We start from the raw sequence: 13,637 nt of genomic DNA, 5'->3' as shown, positions 1-13,637 counted from the left end.
TCCTCCCAGAAATAAAGGGATCAATAATCCTACATGGTATGTCTCAGTCCAAAGCTGACTCAGTCTGCCTTGAGAGCTCGGCATGCCTCACCTCATTTCCTGCAGCAAAGAACAAAGAGTGGTACAGCTTGCCAACTTCTCTTCGCACCGGCAGTCTCTCTCCCAAAGAGAAGTTGGCCATTTCGGACTTGTAGAAACTGGACCCATCAAGCACAATCTAGGAATACACAGACATACACATGTACGCACAGAGAGAAATTCCCTTCAAGTGTTGACCATTAGACATTCTGGTTATAAAAGAAGGTTGTGACTACATTTCCAGGTTTATCTGTGGTCTCTGTTCAGAATCATGAAAAACTGAAAATGTTAATCTTTCCTGTCACCTACAAATTCCATTTCCAACAACCTCAATGTAATTGCTAGCAACCATTTCAAAGGGATGAATCTTTAACAGAAAATCCTTCTAAATTTTCATTAAGTACAAATCCCACATTTCCATTAAAAACAGCACTAACACTGGCTGCAATTAACATTATAATCATTCAACTGCCTGAATGACTTTTTGTGAAAATGTTGAGAATTCCCTATTTAAGATCTCCAGACCCTTATAGAGGTAAGGTAAAATTCATGCTCAACTCCTGGTGTCACATCTATGCAGTTTTCTTGGCAACAATGCAGAAGTGGGATTTCCTAGTGGATTCCCATCTAAGGGTTAACCAGGCTCAATTCTGCCTAGTTTTTGAGATCAGCCAAGGTCAGCTAGAGTTGCTGCCACTTAGTTGGGTGGACACTTACATTCAAAATTATCAAAGCTTCTTCTAGTAATGGAGAAACACAACAGCAGTGACAAACCAGTTTTACATTTGCAGTATAAATATTTGCTCATTGTATTGATTTTTATCTGTATACTATTAAAACTTCTACAAAACCGACCTTTAAAAAGAAAAATGAATTTTAACAAGCACTAAATCTGCATAATTTTCTAGGCTGGGGGATGCACTCAACTTTTTGTGCTGCATGTTGAAGGCTGCTTTCCAAGTTGCTGGAGGGTCCAGAAAAAGCAAATGAGACCAAGCCAAAAAATATGTTTAAATATTGTTAATGTGATCACTTCCCATGCATTTAATAATTTGCTTTTTCTGATTCATGAAGGTTTCAATTCAATAGCAACTTCTGAACAGGCTACAGGGACCACAAGCTAGGATTATGGAGACAACATGTGCAACCTGGGAATTTCAGACTGTGCACTCCTTATATAAACATTTGTGGTAGACCCATTGTATATGGCAAAGAGCTACAGCTTTAACTAACCTGTAAAACACGTCCTTCGGAAGTGCCTAAATGAGCCACAGTAAGTTCCCCTATTGCAGTTACAAAGATAGAGGTCAGCAATACATAAGACATGCGTCCTTGTAGGAGGTCCAACTTGAAGCCATCCATAGCAATAAAAGTGGGTTTATTCAAGCAGCTGGTGTCCACCACTGGGGCTGAGAGATTCATCTGGCATGACAAAGATTAGAAATGGTTTAGAATACCAAAGAAAGGACACCATGAGTTCAAGCAGACCATTAGATATAAAAAGAAACAGGGCTCATGCACTGTTGATTGTCTGTAGAAGAGGGTGTGAGAATCAGAGTCTTATGCGGCTTGCTCTATGAAAGGATACCTCCTGTATATGGGATTCCCAACTTTTTATCTTTGGGATTCCCAGCTTTTTATCTGTTGTACTCCACTACCATTACTGTAAAGGCCAGAGAAGGTACAAAGATTTGATCAGGCCAATCATGGAAGGGTATACCAGCGAGGAAGCAATAACGGTCAAGTTTGGAGTTTTTCAAATTGGGTTCTGTGGAACCATAGGGTTCCAAGAGGACTTGATTCTACAAGAGGCCAAAAACAAATTCAAATGCACCAATCTTGGATGCATACTCAGGCATCTGCTCCCACCTCAGTGCTGCTCTTCCCCTTTCATTGGCTGTACATCATCAGCCTTTGCAAGCAGTCCATGCAAAAGGCACTGGCTACCTTTCCCTCACCACCAGTCAAATCTTCTGTCTTCCTGAGTGCACACACCCCAGACCCAACTTTCTTCCTACCCCACAACTCCAACAAAATTTCCCCAGGCAGCCTATGCTTTCTAAAGGGCAGCTGAGGGAGTTGAAAGCAGAGAGAGCTAGAAATCTGGTAGGAGTTTCTAACTTACTTAGCAGCTGAAAAGAAATCATGGTGAGTCCCTCCCTCCCTCTTCATGTTCCACACTGTAGTCCATATTTGCATGTATACATGTGCATGTCCCTAAGAGGTCTGTTTAATTATGAAGATAGCATCCTGTGCACATCTACTTAGGAGTTAGTCCTACTGAGCTGGGCAGGAATTAATAAAGAAATTAGGGTTGCACTGTTTGGCTGCAGTGTGTATGTGCCTCAGTGGGAGTTCCTTCGAAGTAAACATGCATGAGAATTATGTTTACAGTATGCAGGCAGGCAGGCAAAAATGGGGAAGCTGGGTGCTGAAGAGGCTTCAGCCAGGCATTCATATTGGAAAAAATCCATGCCATCAACACCTATCCTAGTTTTATACCCCTCAGCATATGCATATTATTTTTGTTTTTGATTAGGCCTAAAAATATTTTTCCAGATATGAATACACTAAAACTGCAGTACAACTGCAGACAAACAAACAAACAAGTGAAAAGAAAAAGCTGAACAAGTACTAATGCTGCTGACAATGCTGCTGATTTTCATGGCACAAGTTTTGAGAAAAGAACTCAAGCACAAACAACAGACAGAAATATGACCAGAGCTTTATCGCTTTTGATTTTACATGGACTGGCAAGAAAGATGAATCAAATCATAATATGTTGAATGTGAGCAAGTATTGGTTAACAGCAATCCCAATACTGCAAAATTACCAAGATAACTGGAAACCAAACATTCCCAAGATAAAGGTCCAGAGTATTTTAAAAGGAAATGTGCAGAACTCCATAAAAAAAAAGGCATTTTATACATTTTTGTGTAACAACAAGAATAATGGACAAAGCACTGATTTATTTGGTTACAACATTAACCTTCCAAATAATTGTGAAATTCAAGTTTTATTTTTGTGCATTGGAAATGTTAATTTTGCATTTACAATAAAAATCTACTTCTCGTTCTATTGCCAATTTTCTGTCTCTAGCACTCTGCTTCTGGATCAGGGGCTACAGGATTTTTTTTATTATTATTAATAGATTCTATGGCTTGAAAAAGTTTCAAAACCCCCTATGCATTTTTTACCTCATAGGTAAAAACTGTTCAAGAATGAAGAACCTGCCACTCTTCAGATGTGCCTGACAGCACCCGTCATCAATGGCAATGCTGAATAAAGCAATTGGAAGTTGCAGTTCACCAGCATCTGGACGGCTACTGGTTTCCCACTTTGGTTTGCCTGCTTGCTGGCTTTATTTAAGTTTAAGACTGATCTTGGGAAGGCTCCCAGTGTAACTTACAGACCAATTGAAAAACAGTCCCTGCCCTTAGATTTACAATCTAAAAAGATATCACACACACATACACACAAGGGTGTGGAAAGCTGCCTTGTTTACTACAGCCTGTTGGAATGGGTGCTAGATGTCCTTCATGCATTGTACTAAGCAACAACTTGGTTTACTGGTTCACACAAAGGCATAAATCATGATCTACAAACCATACTGGCTGGACTTACCCAGCATGCTAAAGCAAACCCAAACCACCAAGAAACATAGTGGAGCTTAGCACAATGTGATAACCCAATCAAAGCCTGATGTTACTGAAGTCAACCACATACAAATACTTCTAATGAAAGAAAGTCTTATTATGGCACTTCTCTAGTGTTATGAGGTATTTTGAGGAACCCATCCCTCCCATCCCCTGAGTCCTTGCTAGCAGTGCTCTCTCTGAACAAAGAACATGCCAGGCATAGCCAGATCACAATCTACCTGAACAAATGTCCCAGACTGAATACTCTGACGCAGACTTACAGTATACTAAACAGTACTGAAGGAATCACCTGGGAGAGCCTGATGAGATCATCTGCAATACTAATAGCTACTGTAAATTCCCCTCCTCAGAACTTACACCACCCTAAGAACTCCTCGGTAGAAACTTTTTTTCCTTCAAGTGGCTGCCAAAGAGTAAAGCCTATGATGCCTCATGGAAGCTTCTTTGTAAACTGAGCCGATCAATACACTGAGTGAGTTTATATTTCCTTTGACAACTCCTGCTTATTTATTTATTTATTAAATTTATCCAGTGCCCAATCTTGTTCAATGACAACTCTGGGCAGCTTACAATAAATAAAAGAATAAAAAATCATTATACAGTATAATATAAATAAATAAAAAATGTAAAATGTAAAATATAACATATAAAATATATAATCCCAGATGGTCATGATGGAATTTACCAGGGCCGCATCACAGCACCAGCCACCTCCACAATCGACTGTCCCCCTCTTGTCCCAAGTGAGGTGGCAAAGCCAGGTCTTAAATCCCTTTCTAAAGGCTGGGAGAGAGGGGGGCAGCCTCACTTCTGGGGTTAGGTTATTCCAAAGGGTGGGGGCCACAGCAGAGAAGGCCCTCCTCCTGGACCCTGCCAATCAGCAATCCCTCATGGACAGGGTCTGTAACATGCCCTCTCTGCCTGACCAGGTGGGACAGTTTGATGTAGTAGGGTTGAGGCGGTTCCTCAGGTAACCTGGACCCATACCACGTAGGGCTTTAAAGGTGATAACCAACACCTTGAATTGGACCTGGAAGCAAACTGGAACCCAGTGCAGCTCGCGCAGCAACAGTGTTAGATATGCCCTCCTTGTGGCTCCTAAAACTGCTCATGCAGCCGCATTCTGTACCAGCTGTAGCTTCTGGATACTCTTCAAGGATAGCCCTATGTAGAGCGCATTGCAGTAGTCTATGTGGGAGATGACCAGGGCATGAGTGACTGTTCAGAGAGACTCCTGATCCAGGAAAGGTCGTAGCTGGGGCACCACACAAAGCTGTGCAAAGGCCCTCCTGGCCATGACTGCCACCTGCTCCTCGAGCAGGAGTCGTGAGTCCAGGAGGACCCCCCAAATAATGCCCCAGGTCTGTCTGGGGCAGTGCAACCCCATCCAGAACCAAAGATGTTAAATTCCTGGATACCCGGGAACCCCCAACCCACAGCCACTCCGTCTTACCAGGGTTCAGTTGAAGCCTGTTGTTCCCCATCCAGACCCCTACAGCCTCCAGGCACCTGGAAAGGGTGGTCACAGCATCACTTACATCACCCGCGATGGAGATGTATACTTATCATTGGCATATTGATGATACCTCATCCCGTGGTGGCGGATGATCTCGCCACCGGTTTCATGTAGATGTGAAAAAGGAGTGGGGAGAGTACCAAGCCCTGCAGCACCCCACAAAGGAGGGGCCGCAGGCCTGATCTTTCACTCCCTATCAACACCGATTGGGACCGGCCCTGGAGGAAGGAGGTGAACCAGTGCAAAACCACACCGCCCACCCCCAACTCCCTGAGCCGACCCAAAAGGATACCATGGTTAATGGTATCGAAAGCCGCTGAGAGGTCAAGGAGAGCCAGGATGGATGCACTGCCTCCATCCCACTCTCGCCAGAGATCATCCATAAGCACGACCAAAGCTGTTTTCATCCCATATCCAGGCCTGAAACCTGACTGAAAAGGGTCCACATAATCCGTTTCATCCAGGATCCTCTGGAGCTGCAACACCACCACTTTCTCAACCACCTTCCCTAAGGAGGGGAGGTGGGAGACCGGACAAAAATTGTCCAGTACATTAGGGTCCAGTGATGGTTTCTTGAGGAGGGAGTGCACCAGTGCCTCTTTAAAGGCAGCCAGAAACACCCTCTCTCTCAAGAAGGTATTAACCATCACCTGGACCCAACCACATGTCATCTCCCAGGCTGCCTTCACCAGCCAGGAGGGGCATGGATCTAAATGACAAGTCGTGGCATTTACAGTTCAGAGGATCCTGTTCACTTCCTTGGGTCCAACAGGATCAAATTGTTCCCAAATAACTGGGTAAGTATGCTCCGCGGGCATCTCCACAGACCCCGCTTCATGCTTGGAATCCAACTTGGAACGGATCTGAGCGATTTTATCCTGCAGATGCTCAGAGAATTCCTCTGCATGGCCCTGCATGTGGATCACTGGGTCCACCTTCCCCAAAAGGGATCGAGTGATCTTAAACAGGGCCATTGGGCAGCATTCTGAGGATGCAATAAGAGTGGATAAATATTGTTGTTTCACCACTCTTATTGCCACAAGGTAGGCCTTAATAGTGGCTCTAGCTTGTGTTCGGTCAGATTCGGTCTTTGTCTTCCTCCAGCGGCGCTCTAGACGTCTCTTAACCCTCTTTAAAACCCTCAGCTCCTCCGTAAACCTAAGGGACGCGGTGGCTCTGCAGGTTAAACCGCTGAGCTGCTGAGCTTGCCGATCGGAAGGTCGGCGGTTCGAATCCACGTGACGGGGTGAGCTCCCGTTGCTAGTCCCAGCTCCTGCTCACCTAGCAGTTCGAAAACATGCAAATGTGAGTAGATTAATAGGTACTGCTTCGGCAGGAAGGTAACGGCGTTCCGTGTCGTCATGCCGACCACATGACCACGGACGGGTCTACGGACAACGCCGGCTCTGCGGCTTAGAAACGGAGATGAGCACCGCCCCCTAGAGTCGGACACGACTGGACTTTACGTCAAGGGAAACCTTTACCTTTACCTACCTCCGTAAACCATGGGGAGTGTCGGGTTCAATGGGTCAAGGGAGGTCGCACAGGTGCGATCCTGTCCAAGGCCCGGCCGCCTCCCTGTTCCAGGCAGCAGCCAGGGCCTCTGCTGGACTGTGCAGCAGATCCTCGGGTATAACCCCCAGCTCCCTCTGAAACCCCACTGGGTCCATCAGTCGCTGGGGGTGGACCAATCAAATGGGTCCTGCCTCCCCACGGAGTGGGGAAGCATAAGAGAATCTCAGGGCTACCAGGGCTTCCTCTTTGTTTCACTCTTTAAGAAAAGTACTCAGTAGGAAACTGAGCAGATTTAACTTCTTGCTTTGCTCATGGAATGGACTTGATTGCTAAGTGTACTGATTCTCCTGATTGTTCAACAGATTAATGAGAAAACTCTGAAAAAAGGTCCCATCCTAATATTCACAGGTACAATCCTCATGTGTTCAGGCAGAGGACTGTTAGTTGTTATTTCTCACACAGCAATGGTGCTAAGATCCCCTTGAAATACACAAACTGGTCTTTGTATTAGGAACTTAAACTTTCCTGCAGGATTGTGTCAAATTATTTGTTCTGCAAATATTTTCCCTTTTATCCAATCGACAGTTCCAAAAATGCTGCTAATCATGTCCCAAGGACATTTTCTTCATTGTGCATTTTCTTACGCAGCTAAAACCGCACACTGATTTTAGCCTTCTAACTTATTCCTGGATTAATGTTTGTCATTCCTAGCACAAAAATAACCAGATGCAGAGAACCCAGCATACTTTAGTCACTGTGCATGCCTGCAAACCTTTAAGCACATCAACAATTGCTTGCTACATGAGATCAGGCAGTTACACAGTATGCAAATCTTAAAGATACAAAAGTCATGCAAGATCCTATTATGAAATGGAAAAGGTACCTGAAATTTAAATTCATTCAGATTAATGAGATGCAAGGATCAAAGCAAAGAGTAATATATCCAACCCAGAAAAGGTGAGAAGTTCAGCCATCCATTAAAGAGGGAAGTAACACAGTACAGAGCCATTAAAGATAAAAGTCAAATAGATTATGGTGCAACATTAATAAAAAACAGAAATTGCATAAGTATTATGTGAAGACCATTGTTCAAACGTGATAGAAGCCACAGCTTCCTACTATACAGGAAGTACAGTAGCTGAGGCAAACCTCTGGTTTAGACATTCCTACTCCACCCCTCGGGCCCTCCTGTGTCACACCCATAAAGAGAGTTCTAAAAGCATCCACTATTGTACTGGATTTAAATTAAGCAGTTTCCCATGATGCTCAAATTTGGGCATGTGTACTTTGTTTAACCCAGGCTCACATAAACCATGGTTTGTCTAATCCTGGTTTACCCAAAACATGGTTTGTGAAAAAAGAAACAAATGCTTCCAGCTTCTTTTGCGTGGATGAATAAAGGAGATGAAATGTACACTGCCCCAAGGCTTGTTAGATCATATTAATAATTACTTCACTAGCATTTTCTGTTATGGCTGAATCATTGTGTAGGTGGACATGAATTTTCAGATGAACTGCAAAAAGTATCTAATCTGTAGGAGCTGCTAGTCTTTCACCCCTGCTTTTCCTCACAATAGAAACAGAAAGATTTCCTCCTGTGCATCTGATTTTATTTTTATTTCTTAAAAAAGCTATGCTTTTGACAAAACCATAGGCAAGAAAAGTTGTTAGGGTCCTTCATCCACTATCACAACAGACTATATCAAAGTTTCATATAATGGAATAATTCCAGGAGGAAATTCTTTCAGTATTTACTCTAATAACTTACCTCAGTACAGTGTATAGATTAATAGCATTAAGTCATGCTGAGACAACCATGTTAAAATCACTAAAAACTGTGTGAATAACTTGATGTTTTGATAAGGTTGTTTTGGGAAAGAATTATGGGATAAAGTTATTTGTGAAAACCTCTGTTTCTGTGAATGAGTTTCTTAGAGGGTGATAAGTATCCTCTGCTAGAGATCACTTCACGTACAGTAAGTGCTCAGAAAAAGGAGGAGAAGGTGAAATTAATCTTGGCCATGTAGCCTTTAGTGAGTAGCCCTGCTCTGTTGACTCAGAGGCCTCACCTTTTTCTTCGGCTTCCGGAAGGTATGTGCTCTGGATCTTTCTTTGAGTTGTTTCACACCTACTTGTAAACCTTCTGTTTTTCTCTGCTATCAGTTCTAATGACTCAGAATTGATTGTCTGAGAAAGGCAGCTCAAAGGAGGAGCCAGAAATCTCTCTCTCCCTCCAATTTCTTCAAAACATAAGGGAGGACAAACTTCTGCTCGGTGGCCCTGACCCTCCAACAGAAGCAGTGAATCTGACCTTGGAGAAGAAAGGGCCCCTCAACTTCACTAATGCTCTTAGGGCTCCAGAAAGGAAAGAGGAACTGTGGGCCTGAAGAGGAAATGCAGAGAGAGATTTAAAAAATCATCCCCCCAAACAAACCCTTGTTCAAGCCTTCGGGGTTCTGTTCCAGAATTACCTCAGCACATGTTGCAACATGAGTTTTGCTTCTCAGAATGGCAGTTATAACCATGAAGGCCAGGGGAAAGGAATCCAGTGGGTCAGGGAGCACATACCATACCGTAGTCGTTCTTGCAGAATAACCTATCTTGTAACCAGCCCTCTTGCCTCTTCATGTTCATGCAGCCAGACGTCTTTTTCTCTCTTCAGCTGTAAAATGTGCTGCTGCATTTCTTTACCCACAATTTGGTTAATGCCACTGTTCCCCTGTCCTTAAATTAGGTTGCATCTTTTGCTTCTTCTTGTTTTGGGGCCTCATTCAGGATGAGGATGACATACAGTATACAGTACGTCCAACAAATTGGAGCTTTTTCATCAAACCATGATTAAGAAGGCTTAGCACATTCTGTGGGTTCAGTCTCTATCTGCTTCCCTCTTACCCCCTCCACATCACATTTTCCATTTTTAGGCTTCTAATCTCTTGTTTTCCTTAGAAGGAAGATGCTGTTTCAATTAATTGATCACTCTTGTTGCCCTTTGTTATATCTTTTGTCATTCTTAGTGGGTGCTTCTAAAACTTGGTTCCTAGTGCTATCAATTGAAATAGGTTCTTAATTTCTTCTTAAAATCTGTTTCAATTGTTGTGCTTTAGAAGCACCCAGTAAGAATAACAGTGCTCTAAACCTATATGAGATCATTTATTTATTTATTTACTATTCAAATTTCTATTACCGCCCATCTCCCCCCAAAGAACATTGCTGTTCTTCCTTCAAAAACTAAATCAGAACTAATTTTGTTTTACATACATCTCACAGATGTTTGCAACTCCAACAGCATACCATTTATACATGTAAACCCTATTCAGATACACAGCTTCATTCTGGGTGGACGACTGATCCAATCAGCAATGATATATCATTGTCAGATCGTAAGAGCTCTGCTAATGCAGTGAACTAGCAAGTGACAGCAATAACCAGTTTTTAGTGTATTTATAAAAACACATGCTAAACATTTATGTGAATCAAATGGATAATCCCTCGCTGAAACAGCTATTATCTGTGAATACATGATTGGATTCTTCCTCTCTTTGCTGAGTATAGATAAGTAGATGTAGATATGCACTGATATTAAAAATGCCAAGCCTCAACAGCCGCAGAATTGGTGCCAATACAGATCCAAAGTCTAGTTCCAGGCTGCTTTGACACCAGCCTGTTCTTTCTCAGCAAGTCAGTCAGCCGCCAAATTAGTTAACTGGCCAGTGGAGGTCACATGAACTTCCCAATGCTGCTGTTCTTGAAGATTACAAAAGGAAGTTGAGCAAAGTAATAAAAATGTGCCTGCATTCCTTTTCTATGTGCTTTCTTCCCTCTTTCTGAAAATCAGGTTGTGAAGAGTGATCTTCATAACCATTTCACAATACTCTGATTCAGTCAGTCCAATCTTACCCATATTTTGTGGCAAGTTGATTGAACAAGACTATAGTCAGGGAAGAGGTAGGGTAGGTGAAGAAACCCTGGCCACGTCTGAAGGAACTCTCATCGTAGGCCTGAGCAGCACCTGATCAGGTTCACTGGTATGGAGGAAACTATTCACTGAGATATTCAAGCATATGGGATGTAAGGCAAAGTCTCTTTTGAGTTAAACTCTACTTCCCATGAATTCAGGGACAGGTTCACACAGTCATCTTGGCAACAGTACAGAAGTAGTTTGCCACTGTCTACTTCTGAGATGTTTTCATCGATTTCCTAGTTAAGTCTATAGCCCTAGGACTATAGAAGCAGACAGAAAAGCAGTTATTCGCAGTTCACAATTGTTCATAAGAACTTTGACCACCAATAAACAATTTTCCCAAGGCACGTATGAAACCCCTTCTCATTTTATTTAGCTCTGCCAAGGTTATCTAGCCTGTCCTCTTTTGAATATAACATAGCCGGCCAATTAACCCAACAATCATTGCTGAGTTTCTGTCCTTCCACTGTTAACTGCACAAGACTAACTAACAACAGCATTCCAAAAGGTCTATCATCAGAACAAAAATTTAGACAGATACAATTCAGAGTTACAGGAAAACAATAAAAAAACCTCCAAGTTTTTAAGTCCAAAGTTCCCAGAAATAGTAAATTTGTTGATACTGAAGGAATGAAGAATATCTAAATACAAGTACGTGCTTTGTATCTGAACATATGTTCAGATACAAAGCAGGCCTCTGACATCATCTCCTATTTTGAAAAGCGAAACAAAAAATACTTTAGATCAACAAAATCTAAATTTGTAAAATACTTATGCCAAGTAAAGTAAAACTGCCCCCTGGAAGCTGGATTTCTCTAAACCTTGTAAGAGGCTTAAAGATTTTAAAAAATATATTTTTGTTTTCTATTTAGAGTAACGTTATATCTTCAGGGAAAACATATTTGCATTTGGACATGTGCTGCAGAAGTTTAAATGTAAAGCATATCCATAAAGAGATATTACAAGGTTGAGATGTACTGTATTAGAAGCAGTTGAGTCTAAATCTCTGCTTTGAGTTCCTTACTCTGCCATAAATGCAGAGCTTGGATGCTTCTCTGTTGAGGCCTGCCTGAGGTTCAAACGAATTGAAGGGGGCAAGTTCTTACTCCAATTTATATTGATACATCGCTATAATCCCCTGTGCAGGAAGCAAGTAACATCTGATCTGGTCCCTTGTGGGCTCTTTCCCCATGATCTAGCTATCCTGGGCTAAGACAAAGCCTGGAGTGAGGTTGAACAGAGATTTTTGACCTTGATGTACAAAGGGATAGGTTTAACACCTTTCCTATACAAAGTTCATGTATCCATTTTTTTTTTCATTCAATTGTGTCTGATTCTTGGAGACTGCCTGGACAAGTCCCTACAGTTTTCTTGGCAAGGTTTTTCAAAAGTGGTTTGCCCTTGCCTCCTTCCTAGGGCTGAGAGAGAGTGACTGACCCTAGGTCATTCAGCTGGCTTTGTGCCTAAGGTGGGTCTAGAATTCATGGTCTCCTGGTTTCTAGCCTGATGCTTTAACCACTACACCAAACTGGCTCTCTTCCAATTTTAACTATTGTATTTCCAAATAGTTTTACTACATACTTATGCCCTCACATAGGAGGGCACTCACACTGGCACATTTAGATGCTTTGCCCTCAACAGTATTTACCAGGAGACTGAAAATACCCCCTAGCTAGAGTGCTTCTCTTTATCTTCAGCAAGTGACACTGAGACACTGGCACATGTACTCTTGAAATGCCCTATCCATCACCCTTGGAGGAAGGAGGCAATCTCTCCTCTAATCACAAATTACCGGGACTGATTCCAACAGGCAATTCTCTATTTCCTAGTAAATGACCAAGACTGCAGTCTCCAAGAAGGTGGCTAAATGGGCCACAGCAATGGTGGTCAGAAACTGTTGGATTCAAACTGATAGAGATACACTTAACTCCTGCTGCAAATAGGCTTTTTATCCAGGATATTTTGTATTTTAACATTGCTTTTTTTCTTTTTTTCAGTCTACAACTGTATATTCTTTTATAAAATATTCTTAAAATGCTCCCAGTGGTTTAACCTGCAAAATATATTACAGTTGTTAATTCTTAATACGTTTTAAAGTAGGCTGCTGATGGACAACTGAGGCTGAGAGACAGAAACTTTTCCAAGGCCATAAAATTAATGAGAAGGTATTAACATTCGAAAAGGGACAAATATAAGCTTTTGTAACAGATGGAGGTAATACAAAAGCTCATTTGTGTCTCTTGTAAAAAGAGGCACAGATTATGGCAGGAACTTGGAAGCATAGATGATTGTAGCTTCTTTGAGTTCCTTTGTATATCAGGAAACGAATGCATAGGTAATAAATTCAAAGAAAATAGTAACTCATTTTGTAGGGATTAAAACTGCAATGCAAGAACTCTAAGCCTTTAAGTAAACTTTCTTTGCATTTTATTCTGAAAGCAAAAGTTCTGACTAAGTCAGTATTTTTCAACTTTTAGAAATATGAATTTAGGCTGATGAACTAAAGCAATCCTAACTAAAGAAGTAGAATCTATTTATTTTTAATATTTATATATTGCCAAATTACAAAAACCCTAAGTGGTTATCAAAAATAATACATTAAACCATAACTTAAATCCCAAATTCAGAAAATTAAAAAATAAAATTATCAATTAAAAACAGAGTTAAAATGGCAACACAAAATGCAAGATAGTACTTGGCAGAAAAGCTGAATCTTAACAACTGTCCTTAAGTTGATAGACCCACCTGGATCTCAAGTAACAAATGTGTGTTTTGCTTGTGAAAGTTTCAGATTTTAGGAGGAAGTATACTACAATCAGGTCTTGGGTACCCCAGATCCTTCTTCAAAATGCTTTATGCTCCCTTTTGTACAGTATGTTTACATATCTGAAGCAGCTTCTCAAATTCA

The 13,637-nt window shown here is 41.7% G+C and overlaps 1 protein-coding gene across 2 annotated transcripts in view; it reads right to left on the bottom strand.

The window, feature by feature from the left end:
* The window catches only part of MST1R (macrophage stimulating 1 receptor), a 58,663-nt gene that overhangs the window by 39,163 nt on the left and 5,863 nt on the right, over positions 1-13,637 (bottom strand). For both annotated transcript variants that reach the window (XM_063291992.1, XM_063291993.1), the window contains exons 4-5: positions 1,312-1,500; positions 92-217 (exon numbers count right to left, since the gene is read on the bottom strand). In XM_063291992.1, coding sequence (XP_063148062.1) covers positions 92-217; positions 1,312-1,500 — 315 coding nt within the window. The remainder of the gene's footprint in view (positions 1-91; positions 218-1,311; positions 1,501-13,637) is intronic.

Source organism: Candoia aspera, chromosome 2 (assembly GCF_035149785.1).
Source record: "Candoia aspera isolate rCanAsp1 chromosome 2, rCanAsp1.hap2, whole genome shotgun sequence".
Lineage (NCBI taxonomy): Eukaryota > Metazoa > Chordata > Lepidosauria > Squamata > Boidae > Candoia > Candoia aspera.
This window is presented reverse-complemented; position numbering and strand designations above follow the sequence as displayed.